General features: G+C 41.1%; 4 protein-coding genes and 1 long non-coding RNA gene across 9 annotated transcripts; 2 read left to right on the top strand and 3 right to left on the bottom strand.

Annotated features, from left to right (window-relative positions):
* Window positions 1-244: 244 nt before the first annotated feature.
* Window positions 245-9,651, top strand: dzip1 (DAZ interacting zinc finger protein 1). Of its 3 annotated transcripts, none has more exons than XM_085916207.1 (19): window positions 245-896; window positions 1,052-1,203; window positions 1,330-1,923; window positions 3,409-3,493; window positions 3,580-3,695; window positions 3,795-3,834; window positions 3,934-4,043; window positions 4,116-4,232; window positions 4,320-4,382; window positions 4,472-4,600; window positions 4,906-4,954; window positions 5,033-5,083; window positions 5,843-6,006; window positions 6,303-6,501; window positions 6,696-6,870; window positions 6,959-7,335; window positions 7,818-7,939; window positions 8,014-8,191; window positions 8,343-9,651. In XM_085916207.1, exons 2-19 carry the CDS (start codon window positions 1,177-1,179, stop codon window positions 8,429-8,431), a joined length of 2,685 nt encoding a protein of 894 aa, XP_085772333.1. In that variant the 5' UTR covers window positions 245-896; window positions 1,052-1,176; the 3' UTR covers window positions 8,432-9,651. The 3 variants fall into 3 exon arrangements, with proteins under 3 accessions (XP_085772333.1, XP_085772340.1, XP_085772324.1); XM_085916214.1 differs by having other exon boundaries at window positions 1,048-1,179; XM_085916198.1 differs by having other exon boundaries at window positions 1,048-1,203.
* LOC147062538 (claudin-10-like) lies at window positions 9,326-11,946 on the bottom strand. 3 transcript variants are annotated; one of them, XM_085916230.1, is made up of 5 exons: window positions 11,585-11,946; window positions 11,088-11,249; window positions 10,918-10,999; window positions 10,738-10,845; window positions 9,326-10,658 (listed from the first exon to the last, which is right to left on the bottom strand). In XM_085916230.1, exons 1-5 carry the CDS (start codon window positions 11,844-11,846, stop codon window positions 10,472-10,474), a joined length of 801 nt encoding a protein of 266 aa, XP_085772356.1. In that variant the 5' UTR covers window positions 11,847-11,946; the 3' UTR covers window positions 9,326-10,471. The 3 variants fall into 3 exon arrangements, with proteins under 3 accessions (XP_085772356.1, XP_085772365.1, XP_085772372.1); XM_085916239.1 differs by having other exon boundaries at window positions 11,615-11,946; XM_085916246.1 differs by having other exon boundaries at window positions 10,555-10,845.
* An 822-nt stretch (window positions 11,947-12,768) lies between these two features.
* Window positions 12,769-14,330, top strand: LOC147062537 (uncharacterized). The gene is made up of 3 exons (XR_015067255.1): window positions 12,769-12,915; window positions 12,999-13,107; window positions 13,431-14,330. It is a non-coding gene; the product is annotated as an uncharacterized LOC147062537 (long non-coding RNA).
* Window positions 13,026-15,068, bottom strand: cldn10e (claudin 10e). Its single transcript, XM_085920179.1, has 5 exons — window positions 14,726-15,068; window positions 14,485-14,646; window positions 14,132-14,213; window positions 13,953-14,066; window positions 13,026-13,799 (listed from the first exon to the last, which is right to left on the bottom strand). Exons 1-5 carry the CDS (start codon window positions 14,955-14,957, stop codon window positions 13,421-13,423), a joined length of 969 nt encoding a protein of 322 aa, XP_085776305.1. The 5' UTR covers window positions 14,958-15,068; the 3' UTR covers window positions 13,026-13,420.
* A 255-nt stretch (window positions 15,069-15,323) lies between these two features.
* On the bottom strand, window positions 15,324-17,395 carry cldn10a (claudin 10a). Its single transcript, XM_085920949.1, has 5 exons — window positions 17,176-17,395; window positions 16,931-17,092; window positions 16,771-16,852; window positions 16,588-16,704; window positions 15,324-16,304 (listed from the first exon to the last, which is right to left on the bottom strand). Exons 1-5 carry the CDS (start codon window positions 17,393-17,395, stop codon window positions 16,175-16,177), a joined length of 711 nt encoding a protein of 236 aa, XP_085777075.1. The 3' UTR covers window positions 15,324-16,174.
* Between the last annotated feature and the right edge of the window lie 553 nt (window positions 17,396-17,948).

Raw genomic sequence — 17,948 nt, 5'->3', positions numbered from 1 at the left:
CAGAACTGTAAGGAGAATTTAATTTTAACCCCAAATTCATCGGGTAAAAAACGTTGCAAAAGACGCGATTGTAAATTGGGACCGCGTCGCAAGTAAACACGCGTTGCGGACGCATTTTATTTGACTTTTAAAGCCAAAACAACTTGAACTCCGCATCGCTCTCATATCCCAACACCACGCACGCACATCAAGTTGAGGGGGGGGGGGGGGGGGGGGACATGAGAAAATTCTAACAATTACCCTTGATTACTTTGTTGATTACTTTGTCACCACGCACAGATTTACGACACTGGTTTTATTTAATAAACCTTAGACAATCTGTTTTATCCCAGTCACACTTATTAGTATAATGATTTAACTATTAGTCATCTGTAAAACTCTAAATATATACACACACACCGTCAATTATTAATTTAATTCTCAATTCATCTGATTTACTTTGAAGGTACCGGATGTTAGTCCGGGAGTCACCCCGAAATTCTTTGGGTCAACGTAGGGAGAAAACTTTCCCAAATATTTATAAACGTCGACTATCACGACTAAGTTTATTTGCCTTTTGTAGTGGCTCTGCGGTACAAATTTAACCAAAGCTTTTCACGGTCGCTGCGGCAAAATACATTTTTTAAAAGTTTTTTGACGGTGTTTTTTTGTGGGCGCCAACAGAACCGATCTCCGTTAGAAAAAAAATTACATTCCCGTTGGAAGTTTTTGAGGGGGGACAAAACTACACGCTTTGTGCTTCATAGACAATACTGGCGCTCCTTGGACAAGTTTAAACAAGCATGGTGTTCTTCATCTCCAAGTCAAGCGAGCCCCAAATACATTATACGATGTATTGTTCGTGGGATTAGCGGTTCGAGTTGAAGAAACCCGACGACCATTTTCGATAACTGCAGGTAAGCTAGCTGTTGCTAATACGAAATGGTTGAATTCTTATTTTTGCTAAGCATGAATGATTTCCCACGGGACGCAGTTCATCCACCGCTGCTGCTGGGGAAACATTGAGCTAATTGCTTGCATTGTTTTGGTAACATTTCTCTCCCCAAGGAAGCTCGTTTCTGTTTCCACGGCAACGCGGCTTCGGCGTTTGTCCTCGTGTCTGCCAGAAGGCGGAACCACAGAGAAACCACGGCTCCTCGATTCGCGATCTCTGAGGGAGTCCTTCATGATTCGGAGATGGTAAGGAGAACTCGGCTGGATCAGGTAGATTCGAATTTCCTAGAAAACGCTACAGTCGAAAATGAAGGTTACTTGATGTTGTGTGATGGGTATTGTTTAGCTTTGCATGTCTAGCCAGATGTAAATGGCGTGGTTTATTGTCTGTTTCAGCCATTTCAGGACGGCATATACTACCCTTATAGCAGTGACACCCAGGGGAATCATTCATCAGCAGGGATCCCATCTCTCCTGAATTCCCCACTCAGCCAGCCCTCCGTAAAGGTCCATTCTGCATTAGGCATGGCTCCTTCCAGTGCGCCACCCACCATTCTGCCTTTCAGGTTCCGCCAGCGTAGGGAGAGTGTAGATTGGCGGCGAATCCACGCTGTAGATATTGATCAGGTGATTAGCCAACTAGATGTGGATATCCTACAGGAGCACATAAGCACCGTGACCTTCTGCAGCTTGGATGGGGAGCGGTGTCAGCGCTGTCAGAGCCCTGTGGACCGAGCGCTCATCAAAATACTCCAATTGGCCCAACTCACTGTCGAATGGCTCCTCCACTGTCAGGAATGTCTCACGCTCAATCTGCAAGCAGCGGAGGAGAGGCTGGCGAGTGCCAACATGCAACAGGAGCAGCTACTGGCCCACTTGAAGAAGCAGGAGGAAAGCATGATGGAGATGACGGCCGAGCTCAAGAAACGGAATAAGATTATCCGCAAACAGCAAACCCTATTCGCTCCGCATATCACCAACAGTCAAAAGGTACCATTTCTGCTAACATACTAAATTATCTTTAATTTAGTTTTAACGCTGTTTTGGTGTGTTTGTATTACGAGTTGCATCATTCTCACCCACTTTCTTATGGTCCCATCTTAGCTTGTGTCTCAGAGGAAAATAGAATGGAATTTAATTGGGCTGTACAATCAATAAAAAAATATCAATACCGTGATTGCCCACACAATATGCATATTGCCAAGCCATGTAATAAGTTTCTGATTGGATTGTATGTTTTGTTTTGAATTTGACCAACCAAAGTATCATTACATTAATTTACATTATTTCATTAGATAATCCATCCATCCATTTTCTGTACCGCTTATAATAAAAATGTAATTTCATTAGGTACATGTCAAATGCGGCAATCATATTGATATCGTCATATTCTACAAACGTATTGAATATCACATGTTTTAGCTGACACAATGTTTGTAATTCTATTTGAATTGTAGACGCTCCAGCACCATCATGTTTAGGAACGTTTAATGGAAGCTTTGTTTTTGGACAGGAAGGGGTATCTTCCTGCTGGCAAGCAGATGGTGGGTTCAGTTGAGTTTTAATCCACTTAAAGGGGTGCTAAATGGCTCGCTGGCTTTATTTGTCCCCTGACATTTTGGTGTAATGTATTGAAGCTAATGCATGCTGTGGTGTGTAATCTTTAGCAGAGTGCATTCATATTCCGTCAGGACATTTATATCCTAAATTAAAAATGAGCCTGTTTCTTAAGTACAGGGCTGCCTCTGACGGGGCCAAGCAGTTGCTAAGGCGACAGATAGTGTGTGTCCAGAGAGCATGTGGTTGCCAGGTGTGCACAAGCAGCTCACTAACAGTCGCTGATGAATAATTAATAGATCAGTGTTGCTCAACCTTTATTGACACATGGCATCCATTAAAAAAAAAAAATCTACACACGCACTGCACACCACCAAACAAAAATGTCACAATGTATGAATAATGATCTCATCCATAATAAATGACTAAATGCAAAATCTGCACTTCCTTGAGCACAGAGCTGATATACTAGCAGGAGGCCCTCATTTATTCTGTTGAATGAATTGCCACAGATTGATACAAAGGGTAAATATAGCTAGCATTCTGCCTGTCACTTTGTCTCGGTTTGATGTATTTGTAATAAAGAATTTTTAGACAAATTAAGAAATTGATAGTTTGATGCCCAACACTATGATATTTAAGTTGTATTGTTGTGACTGGATTCTTCATATCCTTGATGTTGTTAATTGCTTTGGTACATTATTTGGTCACACAGGGTTGGACGCAGCCTTTTTCTTTATATATTATATTATATATATATATTAAGTCTTTTTCTTTTTTTATTTTGAATTTTTGTATACAAAGACTTTTACTACGTCACTGCCTTCTCCTGTCTGCTTCTCGGTCCAAATCCTGCACCAATCATGACATCTATTTTTGCTTTATTGACACACCTCCTTTCCTTTTGTTGTGTTTTAGTGCGCGTTTTGTAAAAAGAAGTTCCTCTCTGCTTCATTTCTTCAAAGTCACATGCAGCGGCGCCACCCCGATGAGAGCGATATGCGTAAGTCACATCTAAATTACACAAATACCTTTTTGCTTGAGAAACGACACTTAATACGTGCTGTCTGTCGTTACCGTTTTCATCAGAGTTACAATCAAGCAGTGAGGAGAAATCTCAAATCCAAGCCCTGAAATTGGAGATGAACAGTCTGAAGGAGCAAATTGGTCAACAGCAACAAATATTGGAAGCCAAAGCGGCCGAGGCAAGAGTGCACAAAATATTTCATGAGCTTAATCTAAAAACATATGTATATTTCAGGACTACCTGATGACAAACTTCCCACAATAATTGTTCTCCACAGAATCAAAAGCTGCAGCGACACATGGAGGAGAGTGAGCTACGTAAGTCAGCTAGCAATCTAGTAGGCAATGGGTGATGGTTGTATTTTGTGAAAAAATATGAATAATAAATATATTATTATGAATACAAAATCTTTTCAGAAATGCGAGAAAGCGAGAAGAAATCTCAGATCGAAAGCCTCAAATTGGAGATTAAAAATCTGAAGGATCTTATTCAACACCAACACATCATACAAACAAGATCAACAGAGGCAAGAAAAAAAGCAATTTGAATCTTCTCGCCATTCAGCCACATTTTTATTCTAGTTTATGTGCAATTCCAGGATGAAAAGCAACAGTCCAAGGACAAAGACCTGCTAAAGGAACTCGATCATTTTAAAGCAGTAGAGATGGTGCAGATACAAGCCATTCAAAAGCTGGAACATCAACAGAAACAGCAGGTAAACATATGCACAACGTTACTGTCTTTTATATTCTGCAAGTTGATTTTCACTGCAAAGTAATATTTCAAAAAAATCATTCTCCAGGACAAAAAATGGGAGGCCAGGATGGTGAAAATCACGACACATTATGAGTCAGAAAAGAACGAAGTACAGTATATCTTTTTTTTTTTTTTTTTTTAAAGAGTTAAGTTCCACAATATTTTTAACCAGTCCTGAGGGAAACATTTTCCTTTCAGTTGCAGAAAGAGTTGAGCAGATTGCAGTCAGCCATGTCAGAGAACCAGGAGCAGAGCAAGAGGCAGCTGCAGGAGATGCGGAGGAAGATGCAAGAGAAGGAGCAAACCATCCGGGATCAGAGAGAGCAGGTTACTATTGCTTCACATTCATCAATGTTATCCGCTGTGAAGTGTGTGCCAACGCGGAAGCAGAGTGGAAGCACAGCCCTTGTTGAGGATATCCTGTATTTGCTACTTGAGCCGAGTGATACGATGATACTGTATGCTGCTGGATAGGGTGCTTAATCGACGGGAAGTTGATACTTTTCCTGGAAGATATCGGCTCAGAATAATGTGCATACGTGCACTTCACCGACGCTAACATTAGGTGCACAAAATTGATGCGATCCAATTGAAATCATGTCTTCACAATGACTGTTCTATTTGTCTTGCAGATACAAAATACATCTTCAAACCTACCCGCTAAAGCGCATAAAGTATCAGGTACAGAATCGAATCCATTATACCTCATCAGAAAACCACCCGTGTGATCCTGATGCATTCTCAATGTTTGTTTTCCAGTGATAGGAAGTGCACCAGCTCCAGAGCCTAAACCAAAGAAAGTTGTACTTGGTGAGTTCTGAACCTGAACTGTGAAATAAACATCAACTCCCAGAGTGTCTGAGCATGGGATTTGTTTGCATGAGGAATTATTGAAGGAATACACCTACTCCCCTCCTGTCCCACCTCTCTTATAACCCCTATTTTATCTCCCTGACTTCTAATGACCCACAAACCTACTGTGCGGCTCTATTAGAGGAGCTCATCTCTGTTCCTCAGCTGGATCCAATACAAGAGCTGTCAGAAGAGGAGGAAGGTAAAATAGAACCTGAAACTCGAGCAGAATTGGCCAACTGCATGTCGTTTGCATGGATTTATCATCAGCATCAGTCTGTTGAGCAGCCCTTTTCTCAGCTTTGTTGTGACTGAGACCATCGTTGTTTTTTGTTTTTGTTGTTCATGTATTTATTATGTTTGCCCTGACCACCCAGAGACCTTAAAACTTAAAGGCACTGAGGTTTACATAAATTGGTGGAGTGGTTTTTGCGTGCTTGGTCGGCCTTCCTCATGTTACCACCGTTACTACTCCTCTGAAAGTAACGGGACATTCCACAGTCCAAATGTGTTCAATACTTTCAAAACATGGCGAAGTCACGTGCCAAAAATTAAGCGCTTCTTCTGTCTACCGTCACACGTCTGTGAATTTATGAGCACCTCCTGCTTAAATTGGCATGTGACCAGGGACAAAGAGGACACCTTGGTGACCTACATGCGAGTATACCAAATGACCATTAAAACTGATAATAAATGGGCAATTCAATCTTTTGACAGACTTGACCACCATCCCTGAGAAGAGGCTTGTGGAGAAAAAGCCTGAACCCATTCCAGAGAAGAAAGCCAGGGTTCCCATCAGAAGGAACCCCAACAAGACGGAAATCAAGCGACATCTTGAGCAAGTTGTTTTGACAAAACTGGAGACAGTGGGAGTGAAACCGGTGAGCTACTGCCCACTTCGCACAATTGTGTACAACCTATTTGTGGTGTCCTTCGATGGTTGGACCCTTTAAAAATCTATAATTTCTCGAGCTGCAGTCAACACAGCTGCAAAGAGAATAAACGAATACGAAGAGTCTATGACAAAACAAAAGATTATAGATATTGTATATTTTACACGTGGTATTGAATTGTTCGCTTCACAAAACTATAAGGTCTATAAATGTATAAATTTGCGTGAGGTAAAATTAATTATATTTTTCACCCTTTCACATTCTCTTTGCCCCTTTTTTCTCAGGATCAGAAAAAACTGAAGACCAAAGAGCTCAGGTCAATTCTTGCTAATCTACACACAAAGCAACAGAGCCTTGCAAAGAAATTTCCCGACTATTGGCACCATCGTGCGGACATACTTAACACTTTGGAGCAGCAGCTGGCCTTGAAGAAGAAGGACAGCAATCTCCAGTCTTTGGACAAATCCAGAAACTCTGCTCAGGGTATGATCAAATGTTTGAGCAAGCTTCTTAGCAAATGACATCATCTGGTTTAATTCAGCAGTCACAGTCACACTATGAGTCAGTCTGTGAAAGATTGTTTCTGCCACCCCGACAAATTAATGCCCAGAGTTAGTTAGTGTCAGCGGCTAAGCTGCTTTTAGGGCGGACGTCATCTGTGTTCCTCTTCCGTGTAGTGATGCAGACGCGCCCTCGATCCAGTAGTCTACCCTCCAAAGTATCGCAGGGCATCTCTGAAGCCGTAGCCCGACAAGCCAAGACCCCCCAACCCGCACCAAGAGTCAAGACCACCATCCAACCAAAGACGTCTACACCTAGCCACAAAAGTGCTCAGAAAGAACACACTCCCAAGTAAATCAAATTCTTTAAAAATGTTCGAATGGAAATCTAGAAATTATTATCATTGTGTAAGAAATTAACAACCTTGCTTATGCCTTAGAACGCCGCCGGTCAGCTCTTTTGTGGATTCAGAAGACGATGATGATACAGACATGGAGGACACTGAGCCTTCTCACCAACAATGGGGCAAACCTTCACACGTCACAATAAATAAGCAGGAACCAGTTCAAATCACTGCAAGAAAATCCAATTTGATCCAGGCGATGCCGGCTCCAGCTGGTCTTTCATCCTTTAATAGCCAACTTTCTGGTGGTGTGAACAAGACAGCAGCTGTCATGAAGATAGGGAATGACAACCATGATGAAATCTACGAGGATGACTTTTCAGATGTCAGTGAGCTGCAGGAGATTGACTCCAGGCAGCTCCAGAGTTTCAAAGACCAGAATGGCAACGTGGAAAAGACATCCTTCGGTAAAGGTAAGCTGGCCAAGTATTGTATCTATTTAAAAAAAAAAAAGACATCCAATGAAAATTTGAGGTGTTAAACATGAACAAAACGAAAATAGGTTTGTTTGTTTTTTTAAATGTTTTCTCAAATGTTCTTCAGTTGAATACAATACACACCAAAGAAAGTTCAAATTAAAACTAATGAATGTTGTTTTGGGGGCATATTCTCTCATTTTGAATTTGATGCCAGCAAAATGTTCCAAATAAATGCTCCCTCACTTTTCACGGGTGATACGTTCCAAGCCCTCCAGCAACTAGTGAAATTCCACTAAGTAGAGGTTGACGTTTTTTTTTCTAAGGCGATGACCCCCCCCACACACACACACACACACACACACACACACACGTTTCCCACCCTTCTAAACTCTTGTTACACTTAATAAATGAAACTGTAAAAATGTTAAATACCGAGCTACTGTCTAATATCCATGTAAAATGTCTTTTTTTTTTAGAAAACAAAGTGAGTGAGTTGGCAAGGAAAATTGAGAGTCAGTTTGCAAATAAAGTGTCAAAGAAACCCGTAGGGGGCGTGAGCATCTTGCCAGAGGCCAATGATGAGGTTCACGAGTTCTTGGTGAGACTGACAATGAACATCAATAATAAATATTTCACATTTGGAGAGAGTTAATGTTGGATTATATTGGACAGTCTTCAGATCTGGAGGAGAGCAGCGATGACGCCCATTCCTCTTTTGAGGACAGACAAGGAAAGTCGAAAACCGCCCACAACTCCGGAACAACGGTGAGGAGCCATGACTCACCAAGCACCAGCGTCTGGGACTCCTCCACAGGAAAAGACACTTCCATAGGAAAGGCTCCAAGATCAGGTCAGTGCCAAATCTTCTGGAGGCGAAATGTCACGTGACCATACCTAGAAAACAGCTTTGCAGGCTTTTTGTGTGTGCCGCGATAACCAGTAAAACAACAAGCTGATGGTTTCAAGTCAAAATTGCTCGTCTTTTGTTTTGTGCTTGTTAGGTTTGACTGAAGCTGGAACGGGGAGCACCTTGAAGAGCAGTCTATGTTACCTCAGTGACATCTGTGACTCGGAAGATTTCAATAATTAGCACAAATGACACTCTTGATCATCAGACAGTGGCGGAGCTTCTGGTAAATTGGAGAAGGAACCACAAACAAGACACGCCACGTTGTGTTGTCTACAATCACATCCACACCACCGGGCAAACAAAACCGAGAACCTCGAGTCCATATATGGAAATTGGACTCAGCATAACAATATGTTAACATAGCTAAGCAATATGTTAGCATAGCTTAGCATCTTCAATATTACCTCATCCCTGTGCCAACGTTTTTGCACGTGGTTTCCAGTGTGCTTTTTTCAGATTTCCTTATATTTAGTACACATTACAGTGCTGAACATAATTATTAGACCATCTGTCAAAAAAATACCGAAATCATTCAAAAACATGTTTATAGTAAAAACTAGTACGTATTTGTTTTACTGTTTTAAACAAGACCGAGTAATTTCGTGACATTCAACCCCAAACACGATTTCTATTCAAGAAGTCAGGTACTGTAATCATAATAATCTGATTTCTTAAAAAAATATGTTTTTTTTCAATTTTCTTTATATAAGACTACTCCGAAAACATATTCATTGATCACACTTTTTTTTTTTCAAGAAAAATATAGCATCGATAATTATTCTTACTATCATTAAGAAGAGTCTAGATTCATCATAAGATTATCGATATAATTGATATAATTTGAGTTACAGAGCTGATTTATAGTTCTTAAATGATTACATTCATTTATTTAGGGCAGCCATCATATAAACCTCATATTGGGTGTTGGTCTTGTAAATTTGTCTAGCACTTTGTGTAATGACACTTGTTTATAATTCTTTGTTAAATTAAGTCTTTGTGAATTTTTCTATAGAGAAGTATTTTTACAAGCAATACAGCATTTATTGATTAAGTGAGGAATACATGTCTGTTAAGAAACCTAAAAAAAGCTCTTAGAGAAAAAAAACATCACAAGGGTTTGCTGTTGTTTTTACGTGTATCTTCTATATGCCACGTTTTAGTGGTGGAAAGGCAGAGCGTGTTCAGATTCCATTACTGTTTGTTCCTCCATCCAATAGCTGAGCAGACTGCAAACTAAAACATGGATCACAGAGTTCAATGTTGTTAAGTAGATTGGTTTTGCAGAAGTGATTGTCACAGTTTGAGAAAGAAATGTATCTTTATAGGACACTTATAAAACCAGCCATAGCTGAAACAAAGTACTGTACAATGTCATAAACATAAAAAAAAAAAAAACACAAGCAATAATGATTTGTATAACAATATTGTAATTTTTAAAGCATAATACCCGACGGTGCAGAAGGTCAGTAATTGCATGGCAGGATATAAATAGGGAAAGACTGCGGGCTGCTGATCTTAACATGCATTTACAGGTCGCAGCAAGAATCCACTAGCTCATGCGGAAAAGATTGTTATTGAGATGTTCTTGTAGCAACATAAAAATCTAAAAAAGGAATTTTCTCAAACGAATGTGACAGGAGAGACAAACCAATCAGGGCTCAACTTCAGAAAAGTGATTAGTTGTGACTACGACCTGACAACTGTGATGTCATTTTTAGTCAACAGCAAGTGGCAAAATAGCCGCCCCTTGAGATGGATAAAAACAGGTAGATTTTGCAAGTTGAATTTATAGTCCATAAATGAAACATTCATCACAACACTGTTTAGACTAATTGGGTTACACGACATATTAACAAACAAACATTTTAATATGGTGTATTACAATAAAGCTGACTCATGTTAGAGGGAAACCTTTTTGTCTTTCTTTTTGAACACAGTGACTAAAGCCAAATTTAGCTCGACATTTCTTTTGTTTATTAAAAAGGCCAATCCCTCTGGTCTTTTCTCAATACAAGACCGCCATACGTATTTTACCGTATTGGCCCGAATATAAGATGAGTTTTTTTTTCATTGAAATAAAACTGAAAAAAGGGGGGTCGTCTTATATTCGGGGGTCTAGACAAAGGCTTTTTTTCAAGCTTGAGTCTTGAAAAAAGAGGGGGGGGTCGTCTTATAATCGGGGTGGTCTTATATTCGGGCCAATACGGTAATACATTTTGCTCAGACGAAGTCATCCCTGCTGAAGGTGGCAGTCGTCTTTGTTGCCGCTCTGCCTTGTCCAGACTTCCTCCCCTCATAAAACAGCGGTGGCCCCAAAGTAACCCTGGAGGATGTAGGTGGGAGCATATATGTCTTTCGAGTGCGGGCGGTGGCATACGTGGCTGGTCTCCGTGGTCGGTTTGAGGAACTTAACCAGATCCGAAACAAAAAATGATTGCATCAAACAGCCTTTTCAAATTGGAAATGTTGTGTGTTTATTTTTTTACCTTGATGGAAGACCTTCTTTTCCAGAGAAGTAAGTCAACACGGCACCACCGGAGAGCAAAAGGATGGAGCCCCCCCAGCCTATGAAAACCGCTGCCCCAAGCTCAAATCTGAATATTGATTTAAATACGTTAATGGTGATATTTTTCATTTGTCTTTCTCATCAGACATACAGTACTCACTTTTGTGCCCTGAAATTTGGGTCGAGGAATTCTGAGATCACCCTGTTGGCCCACCAGGAGTAAGTGATCATACCACAGAAGCCTAGCACAAAAATAGCCCATTCTTCTGAAATCCAATTTGTCAATGAGAAAAGTCAGTCTTTTTACACTTGGCTAATAATCAAATTTACCTGAGGCAAGATAAGTGATTCCACCTGCAAAGGTCACTCTTGAATTTGCAAGCTCTGATCCACCTATTTTAGTGCACTTCATACCAATGAGAGTGAGAACGCCACCAAAGAAGCCAGTGATGACCGCACAGACTGCCAATGCTCTACATGCATGCAGGAATGCTGCAAAGACACATGATGACTTGTCCCGTATGTATAAGACATTTATCATTTTCTGATGATTACATATTGACTTTATGCAACTTGGAGGTAGTAAAATGCTTTATTTGCAATTTTTTTTTTTTTTGTAAAACAAAGCTTTTCTGATGTTATCGAAGTGGAACTCCCTAGTAATGCTGTAACATACATATTGTATATTTTTTTTAGAAGAAGTCAAGATATTCTGAAATCAGCATCAAAAATAGGTTGAAGGACACATCATTTCCCTCTCTAATTTAAATTTGGTCAGTCTAGTGTGTAAGCTTTGTCGGAGTTAAGCATTTGTTGAAGGTTCTCACCCGATATGTGATTTGTTGCCAGTATCTTACCAGGCAGGGCCAGCATGGAAGGGTAGTCTTTGCAGTCGGACACCCCTGTGGTATCTGAGATGCAGTCCCTCCACAGGTTGGAGTAGTAGTTGGAGGTGGTCAGGACAATGCTGCCCACCTCAGAGAAGGTCCAGTACTCTGTGGGAAGGGTAGAGCACACCAGGATCCAGCCGCAAAGGCAGGAAACAAAGCAGCCGATTTCTGTGTACATCACCACCGTTCTGTACTTCATGGTGAGTGCCAACCATCAAAAAAAGAGGAGAAAAGTTTGAAGTTTTTCTCTGTAGCTTCTGTGACACTGCAGAGCTAGAGCTCTGAATGCATTTTTTTTTTTTTTTCAATCTTATCTTTTTGGACAGTTTTGCCCAGTCAGCATCATTTGCTTTCCCAGAGCTCAGGTCCCTGAATGATGGCTACTTAAGTCATCTTTTGTTTGCCTGCATGTGGGACTTGTGAGACAAACTGGACTAACCAGACTAGATTTGCTGCTGTAATGGTTTGTAAAGTTAAACACTCAATTCTGAGTTGCGTATCCGTTTTCTCGGGTGAGCTGTGGCCTACCCCAATTAACTAAATCATTTAAAAAGCAAGCCAAGTCATTTTTGTTTGTAATCATTTCTTGTATTCATCGCCACGACATGGTATTCAATCTAATATTGTGTTTGTCTACTGGGAGGGAGCAAAATAAATTTCAGTGTCTTGCTCAACGACACTTTGACATGATCACCTGGTTTGAGGATCGAATCCACAACCTTCATGATCGGAGACTGATTTATTTCATTTATTTCATTTTAATTCACCTAGTAACAAGAAACATTTACAATGGGCAGTTTGTTAAATTTTTGTCATCATAAAAGCAGGACCTTTGATTTTTCTTACACTCACAAAAAACATACAAATTTGCACATTTATTATAATTTGATGCTTAAATTCAAATCTATGAATTGTTATCAAGCTGTAAATCGTTAGAACTAAATTTGGTTAAAAACACAATGTTTACATGAGTTACAATACAACAACTTATAAAACTACTACAAAATATAGACATGTATTCAAACATATTCAAACATATTTTATTTGAATCACAGGATATTCTCCTCCCATCTCGGGTAAAGGAAAACCCTACTGCCAGTTCAGCGACTTTACCGGTAGGGGGCGCTGCCGCAATTAATCACCGCAAATCTGCTCCGTTTTCCGGGCGACGAATGAAGTGCTCTTAGGTCGAGGTCAGAGGTTGTCAACCGGTTCATGAAGGCCTTGTATGATTTGTTTGTTGAAATTGTGGCATGCAGTGTACACAGGTAGGAGTCAAGTTTTGTGAAACAGCCCAAAAAAATACTTGGATATTATACATGCTAACACTGACAATTGTTTTTTCCTCCAGGCCACAAACCATGAGAGATTTCTCCACTGAAGGCCTCTAACCACTTTTATCCATACTACATCCAGACTACATTGGCTTAGAGTAGACATACATAGATGTTTGTTTTTAGGTGGGGAGAAAAATCAAATGTTCTTTGACAAGTGGTAGAATTTCATCTCCTAAATTTGGTCTAATTTATTGTGCTTGCATTCTATAAAATTCTACAAACTTTGTCATACAAGTCTTAACCTGGTTTTAATTGCCTAGTCTTTGTCTTGACTGGGGGATTCAACTTGTCATGTCTTGGTCGAAGGGTCTTGACTGCTACACACCTGGGTACATTTGATCCATTAAAAAATTAGAAACGTGTCGTAAACAGCTTTCCAGTTTTAAGAACAGTGCCACACTGGTCTTCTGGAGTCATTTATACAAGTCTGTGTCACTCAAATGTAGGAGTTCTTTCGGAAAGCCGATGTCTGATTCCTCGAGCTGCCGGACAATGATGTCATACGACTGCTGCGGATGCTACGTGACCCGGACATTGCTGATCCACTGGATCTGGACAAGAGGCCAGATTCTGAAGCTGACACTGAGCCGGCGGCAGAAGTGTTTGTTGGCATCGTGCTTGATTCGCGCTCTGATTGGGCTGAGCTTCCAGATTTCAATCTCGAAGAGATGGCGGACATTTTGGAAAGCACGGATGACAGCTCGGATACAGAGGACGCTTTGGACTTGGAGGTGATTCCAGATACCGACGACAGCTCTGTGGTGGACTTGGTTTTGTGGTCTTTTTCCACATCTGGTAATTTTCGGACAATCACCCTGTATGGAAAGAGAGGCACAGTTTCTCTGTCACTTTCCGTCTCTCTTTCTGTCTCAGTCTCTCGCTCTCTCTCTCTGTTAATAATTTCTTGACACACAAAACCAAATGAAAATGATGTGTTGTATTGGTTGTGTTGTTAATTCTTGACTCACGTTTGTACTTGTCCAAATAGCGGCTTGCACACGGACCACAAATAGAAAACACCTCCCGCCATTTGAAAGGCGGAACCAACCCAACCGAGGAACAGCGGGGTACCGAGGTCAAACCTAAGATCATTTAGGAACGGGATCTGTGTAAAGTCAGTCCGCTCAGTTTTTAAGATTTTACTTACCTAAGTCCAATAAAGTTTGGGTTGAAGTATTCTACCGAGACATATTGTGCATAAACAGCATATCCACTTGTGGACAGTGAACCTACAAAAAGCCAAGAAAAACATTCATTAATATTTAATATTAATGTTAAAATATTAGACATAATTATCACTTTTACACCACAGTAAGCCACAACCATAATGCTAAACATTTTGTTCAATTAATAGTTCTCACAACATGAATAAAAGCTCAGTATTAAATATTTTGAAGCAAATTTCTCGTTATATTACTGGATCTTGATCGATATGCAGATATGTTTATTATACTACATTAGCAATAATCTAATCATGATAGTATTAAAATGAGACTATACCACTGATTATGTGGCACCAACCGCCAGTGTAGATCTTCTTATATTTTGACTTGTCTTTCCCGCCTATGAAGGTGCACTCCATGCCCAACAAGCTGAGCACAAAGCCAAGCATGCCCAAGGACAGAGCAGCCATCAGCAGGCCTCGCACAATCTGAATGTGGCCTGGAATAACACCACAAAATATTACTTAGCAGTCAGGTTCAAAGCGAGTTTGAAGCTTCTCAGTCGGCGCGGTTCCCACCTTCCACGGACCAGAGCACGGGGAAGTCGTAGCAGTTACTAACAGCTGTTGAATCTGTAAAGCAAGATCTCCACAGACTGGACCAGTACCAAGCCACCTTCAAGATGGAGGAGCCTCCCATGCCTCCGACAGAGCTGATCTTCCAACCCTCCATGGCTATGGTGCAAGCCACGAAGATCCAACCCAGTACTGTCATCAGGAAGCCCCAGATCTGAACCACTCGAATCCGCATCCCTGGTTACTCCACTTTATTCTTAGTTATTTCCTTTTTTTGCACTTACCTTTTTGGTAAGCGTTTATTTCCTACTCCAGAAGATGAATGTTGAGCTTACATCCAAATACCAACAACTACTCATTTTAGGAAATGGAATAACCTGATTGGCTCGTAAATACAAGGCAGGGCTATGTTGTTGTTGTTCTGCAAGTTTTAACATGCGGGTGGGAGATAAGGGTACCTCGAGTTCCCATTGGTACGAATGACAGTTGCCAGATTAGTACCTGGGCTCTGAGTGCTAGTCTAAGCATACATCTCGAATTACCAAAAACTGAAGAGCCAAGTTAGCAGATTTGGTAGATTGTAAATACCTTTTTATTATTGTTTTTTGTGGCTGATTATCTATGTTCGGTCTAATTTGACCAACAACTGTAGAAATGTCTGCCACAATGACCTTACCGTGTTCCGACCGAGGCTGCTTATGGCATCAGTCACTGCAACCTCACTGTGCCTGCGCTTCCATAATTAAAACACATTCCCATAACGGCTTAATGCCGAGGTGATGTGGGCAGTAATTCATACTCTGTCATCAACAATGAATCGGCCAGAGTGACTTTAATGGGCTTTAGAATAACAAAGTGAAGCTCATTTGACCTGAAATAGCCGCTATGACTCATTTCAATCATATGAAAGAAATGTGTTCTATCGCATCAACAAAAGAAAGAATACAGACAAAATATGAAACACCTAAAAGTAAGAATTCCAAAGTGTAGAAATGCCCACAATTTTTCCCTAAAGTCATATTTTCTTTTAAGTTGTAAACTGCACACTGGTATTTGAAAACACAATGTCACCATTCTGCAATGCCACGGACACCCGACACTTGTTTATGAATTCAGTGGAACGTGTCGGGCACTGGCTAAGCTTCCTCTTGATGATTATTCAGAAGTGTAGATTGATGGTTGATTGGTGGGGAAACCTCCTGTCAAGTCTACAGTTTGTCTGCTGCTTCAGATATGACCCGGTGGTCCGTGGAGGTCATATCAGTGAAGGTGGAGACCGTGAGAGGTTGTCTTTCTGCTTTGATAATATTATTAGAAGCTCTTTTGTATTTGAAGCAGCTGTCATTATGAATGAGGAATAATATGTGAGGCAGGTAGTAAAGGTCAGCTCAATAAAGATAAGAGTTGGAGTTTAAATGCTGATTTGTACCAAATGAAATTGGACCAGCAATTTCACACATAGACGTTTCTTCCAAATTTCCTGGATGGCTTCAAAAACTCTCCTTGCAGGCTGCTAGTGGCCTTGCTGCGCTCGTCGTGTGTGTGTGGAAACACACCAGCACCCCTTGAGGAGCGATGGAGTCTGCAAAGACCAGAAGAAATGAAATGACATGAATTGCGATCGAGACAACAGACACCGAGATGTTTTGAACACTAACTAAAGCTCGCTAATGAATCCCTCATTTACATCTTTGATGCTTTTTTGGGCTCCATTCGGGGTTAACTGTAATTCCAATAAATATCTAACGTCCTGCCCAAACTTTGATGTCCATCGGATTTCAAACAAAACAAAACATTGGTCACTAATCAAGTTAATGTGGTTAATGTGTTCCTGAGAATTGTTGGTGAATGAGGCCCTTTGTTACCGGTCAACTTGCCTGACGTTCGAGCCTGCTGACAGGGAGAGACAGAAAATCAAACCTCCCAAAATGCATAACACAGATCCCGCCCAGCCGATGAAGAGCGCCGCTCCCAGTTCAAATCTGCCAATGACATCAAATATAGAAATTTAGAACAGGACTTTAATTCAAGTCTCCCAGTTGACCTACTTCTGAGCGACAAAGACGGGGTCGAAAAAGTCGGTCGTGATCCTGTGAGCATATATGGAGCAGGCGGTCATGCAGCACAAGCCTGTGGAGGCAAATAAAATTATAATTCTGTGACTTCAAATTTGGACTAAGAGTAATTTTTGGGGGAAGTAACTTTTACCACTGAGGATGTACTGGAAACCTGCAAAGACCGCCAGGCGAGTTTTGATAGTCTCGGAGCCTCCTACTTTTGTGCACTTCATTCCAAGCAGGGCAAGTACGGCACCAAAGAAACCCAGACACACCGCTGCAATCATCAGGCCCCGGCATACTTGGATGTAAGCTTGAAAACAAAGACAGAGGAGCAGGAAGAGGTATGATGGATGATCCATCACAAGTCAGGACCAGAATATGAACTTAACTCACCATCCAGAGCCAGCATGGAAGGAAAGTCCTTGCAGTTGGACACACCTGTGGAATCGGTCACGCATGTTTTCCACAGGTTGGACCAGAAGGTCGCCGTAGTGATGACCGTCCCGTCCACCGAGGAGACCTTCCAGTAGTCCGTAGGAAGTGTGGATGACACCAGGATCCATCCGGAGACACTCAGGAGAAATGCAACAATCTCTGTTGCCATGGTGCTCATTGTCCCTTAACCTTTGGATCCACGGATCAAATCAGGCTCTGAACTTTTTGAAGGCTCCTGCTGGTGAGACGCCCTCCGCCCATAATTGACTGAGCATTTCTGGGCGGGTAGGTCCAGTACCTGTGCATCAAGGCAGATATTTGATGTGGAATTACTTGAGGCTCTCTTGTGGGTGGCTAATATTCAATAAGTACTTTTATGTCATTGGACTTCAGGCATGCATAGAGCTTATCACTCCGAAAGGTCTTCATGGGGTCTACAGCAGGGTCGAAGGAAGTCATGAATTGACAGAATGTGAAGGGTCCCTGACTGAGAAGAAACATATGATGGGGAAAAGAGATAGCATAGACATACGTGGTGCTTTGAATGACTTGCTTTCACGGTCAGTAATCAATCTTCTGCTTTTTGTCTGTTATCATAGTGGCCGACTCACTGCAGTCAGTTTACAACACTAGAGCGCCATCAAGTGGTAATCTGCAAATATTTAATGGTGGCTACTTGACTGTGACTTTACATTTGAGCCATCTATCCATTATCTGAAAAACTTTATTCT

Source organism: Syngnathus leptorhynchus, chromosome 1 (genome assembly GCF_054491065.1).
Source record: "Syngnathus leptorhynchus isolate UIUO chromosome 1, UIUO_Slep, whole genome shotgun sequence".
Lineage (NCBI taxonomy): Eukaryota > Metazoa > Chordata > Actinopteri > Syngnathiformes > Syngnathidae > Syngnathus > Syngnathus leptorhynchus.
The sequence above is the reverse complement of the archived record's forward strand: the minus strand, read 5'-3'. Positions and strand labels throughout refer to the sequence as shown.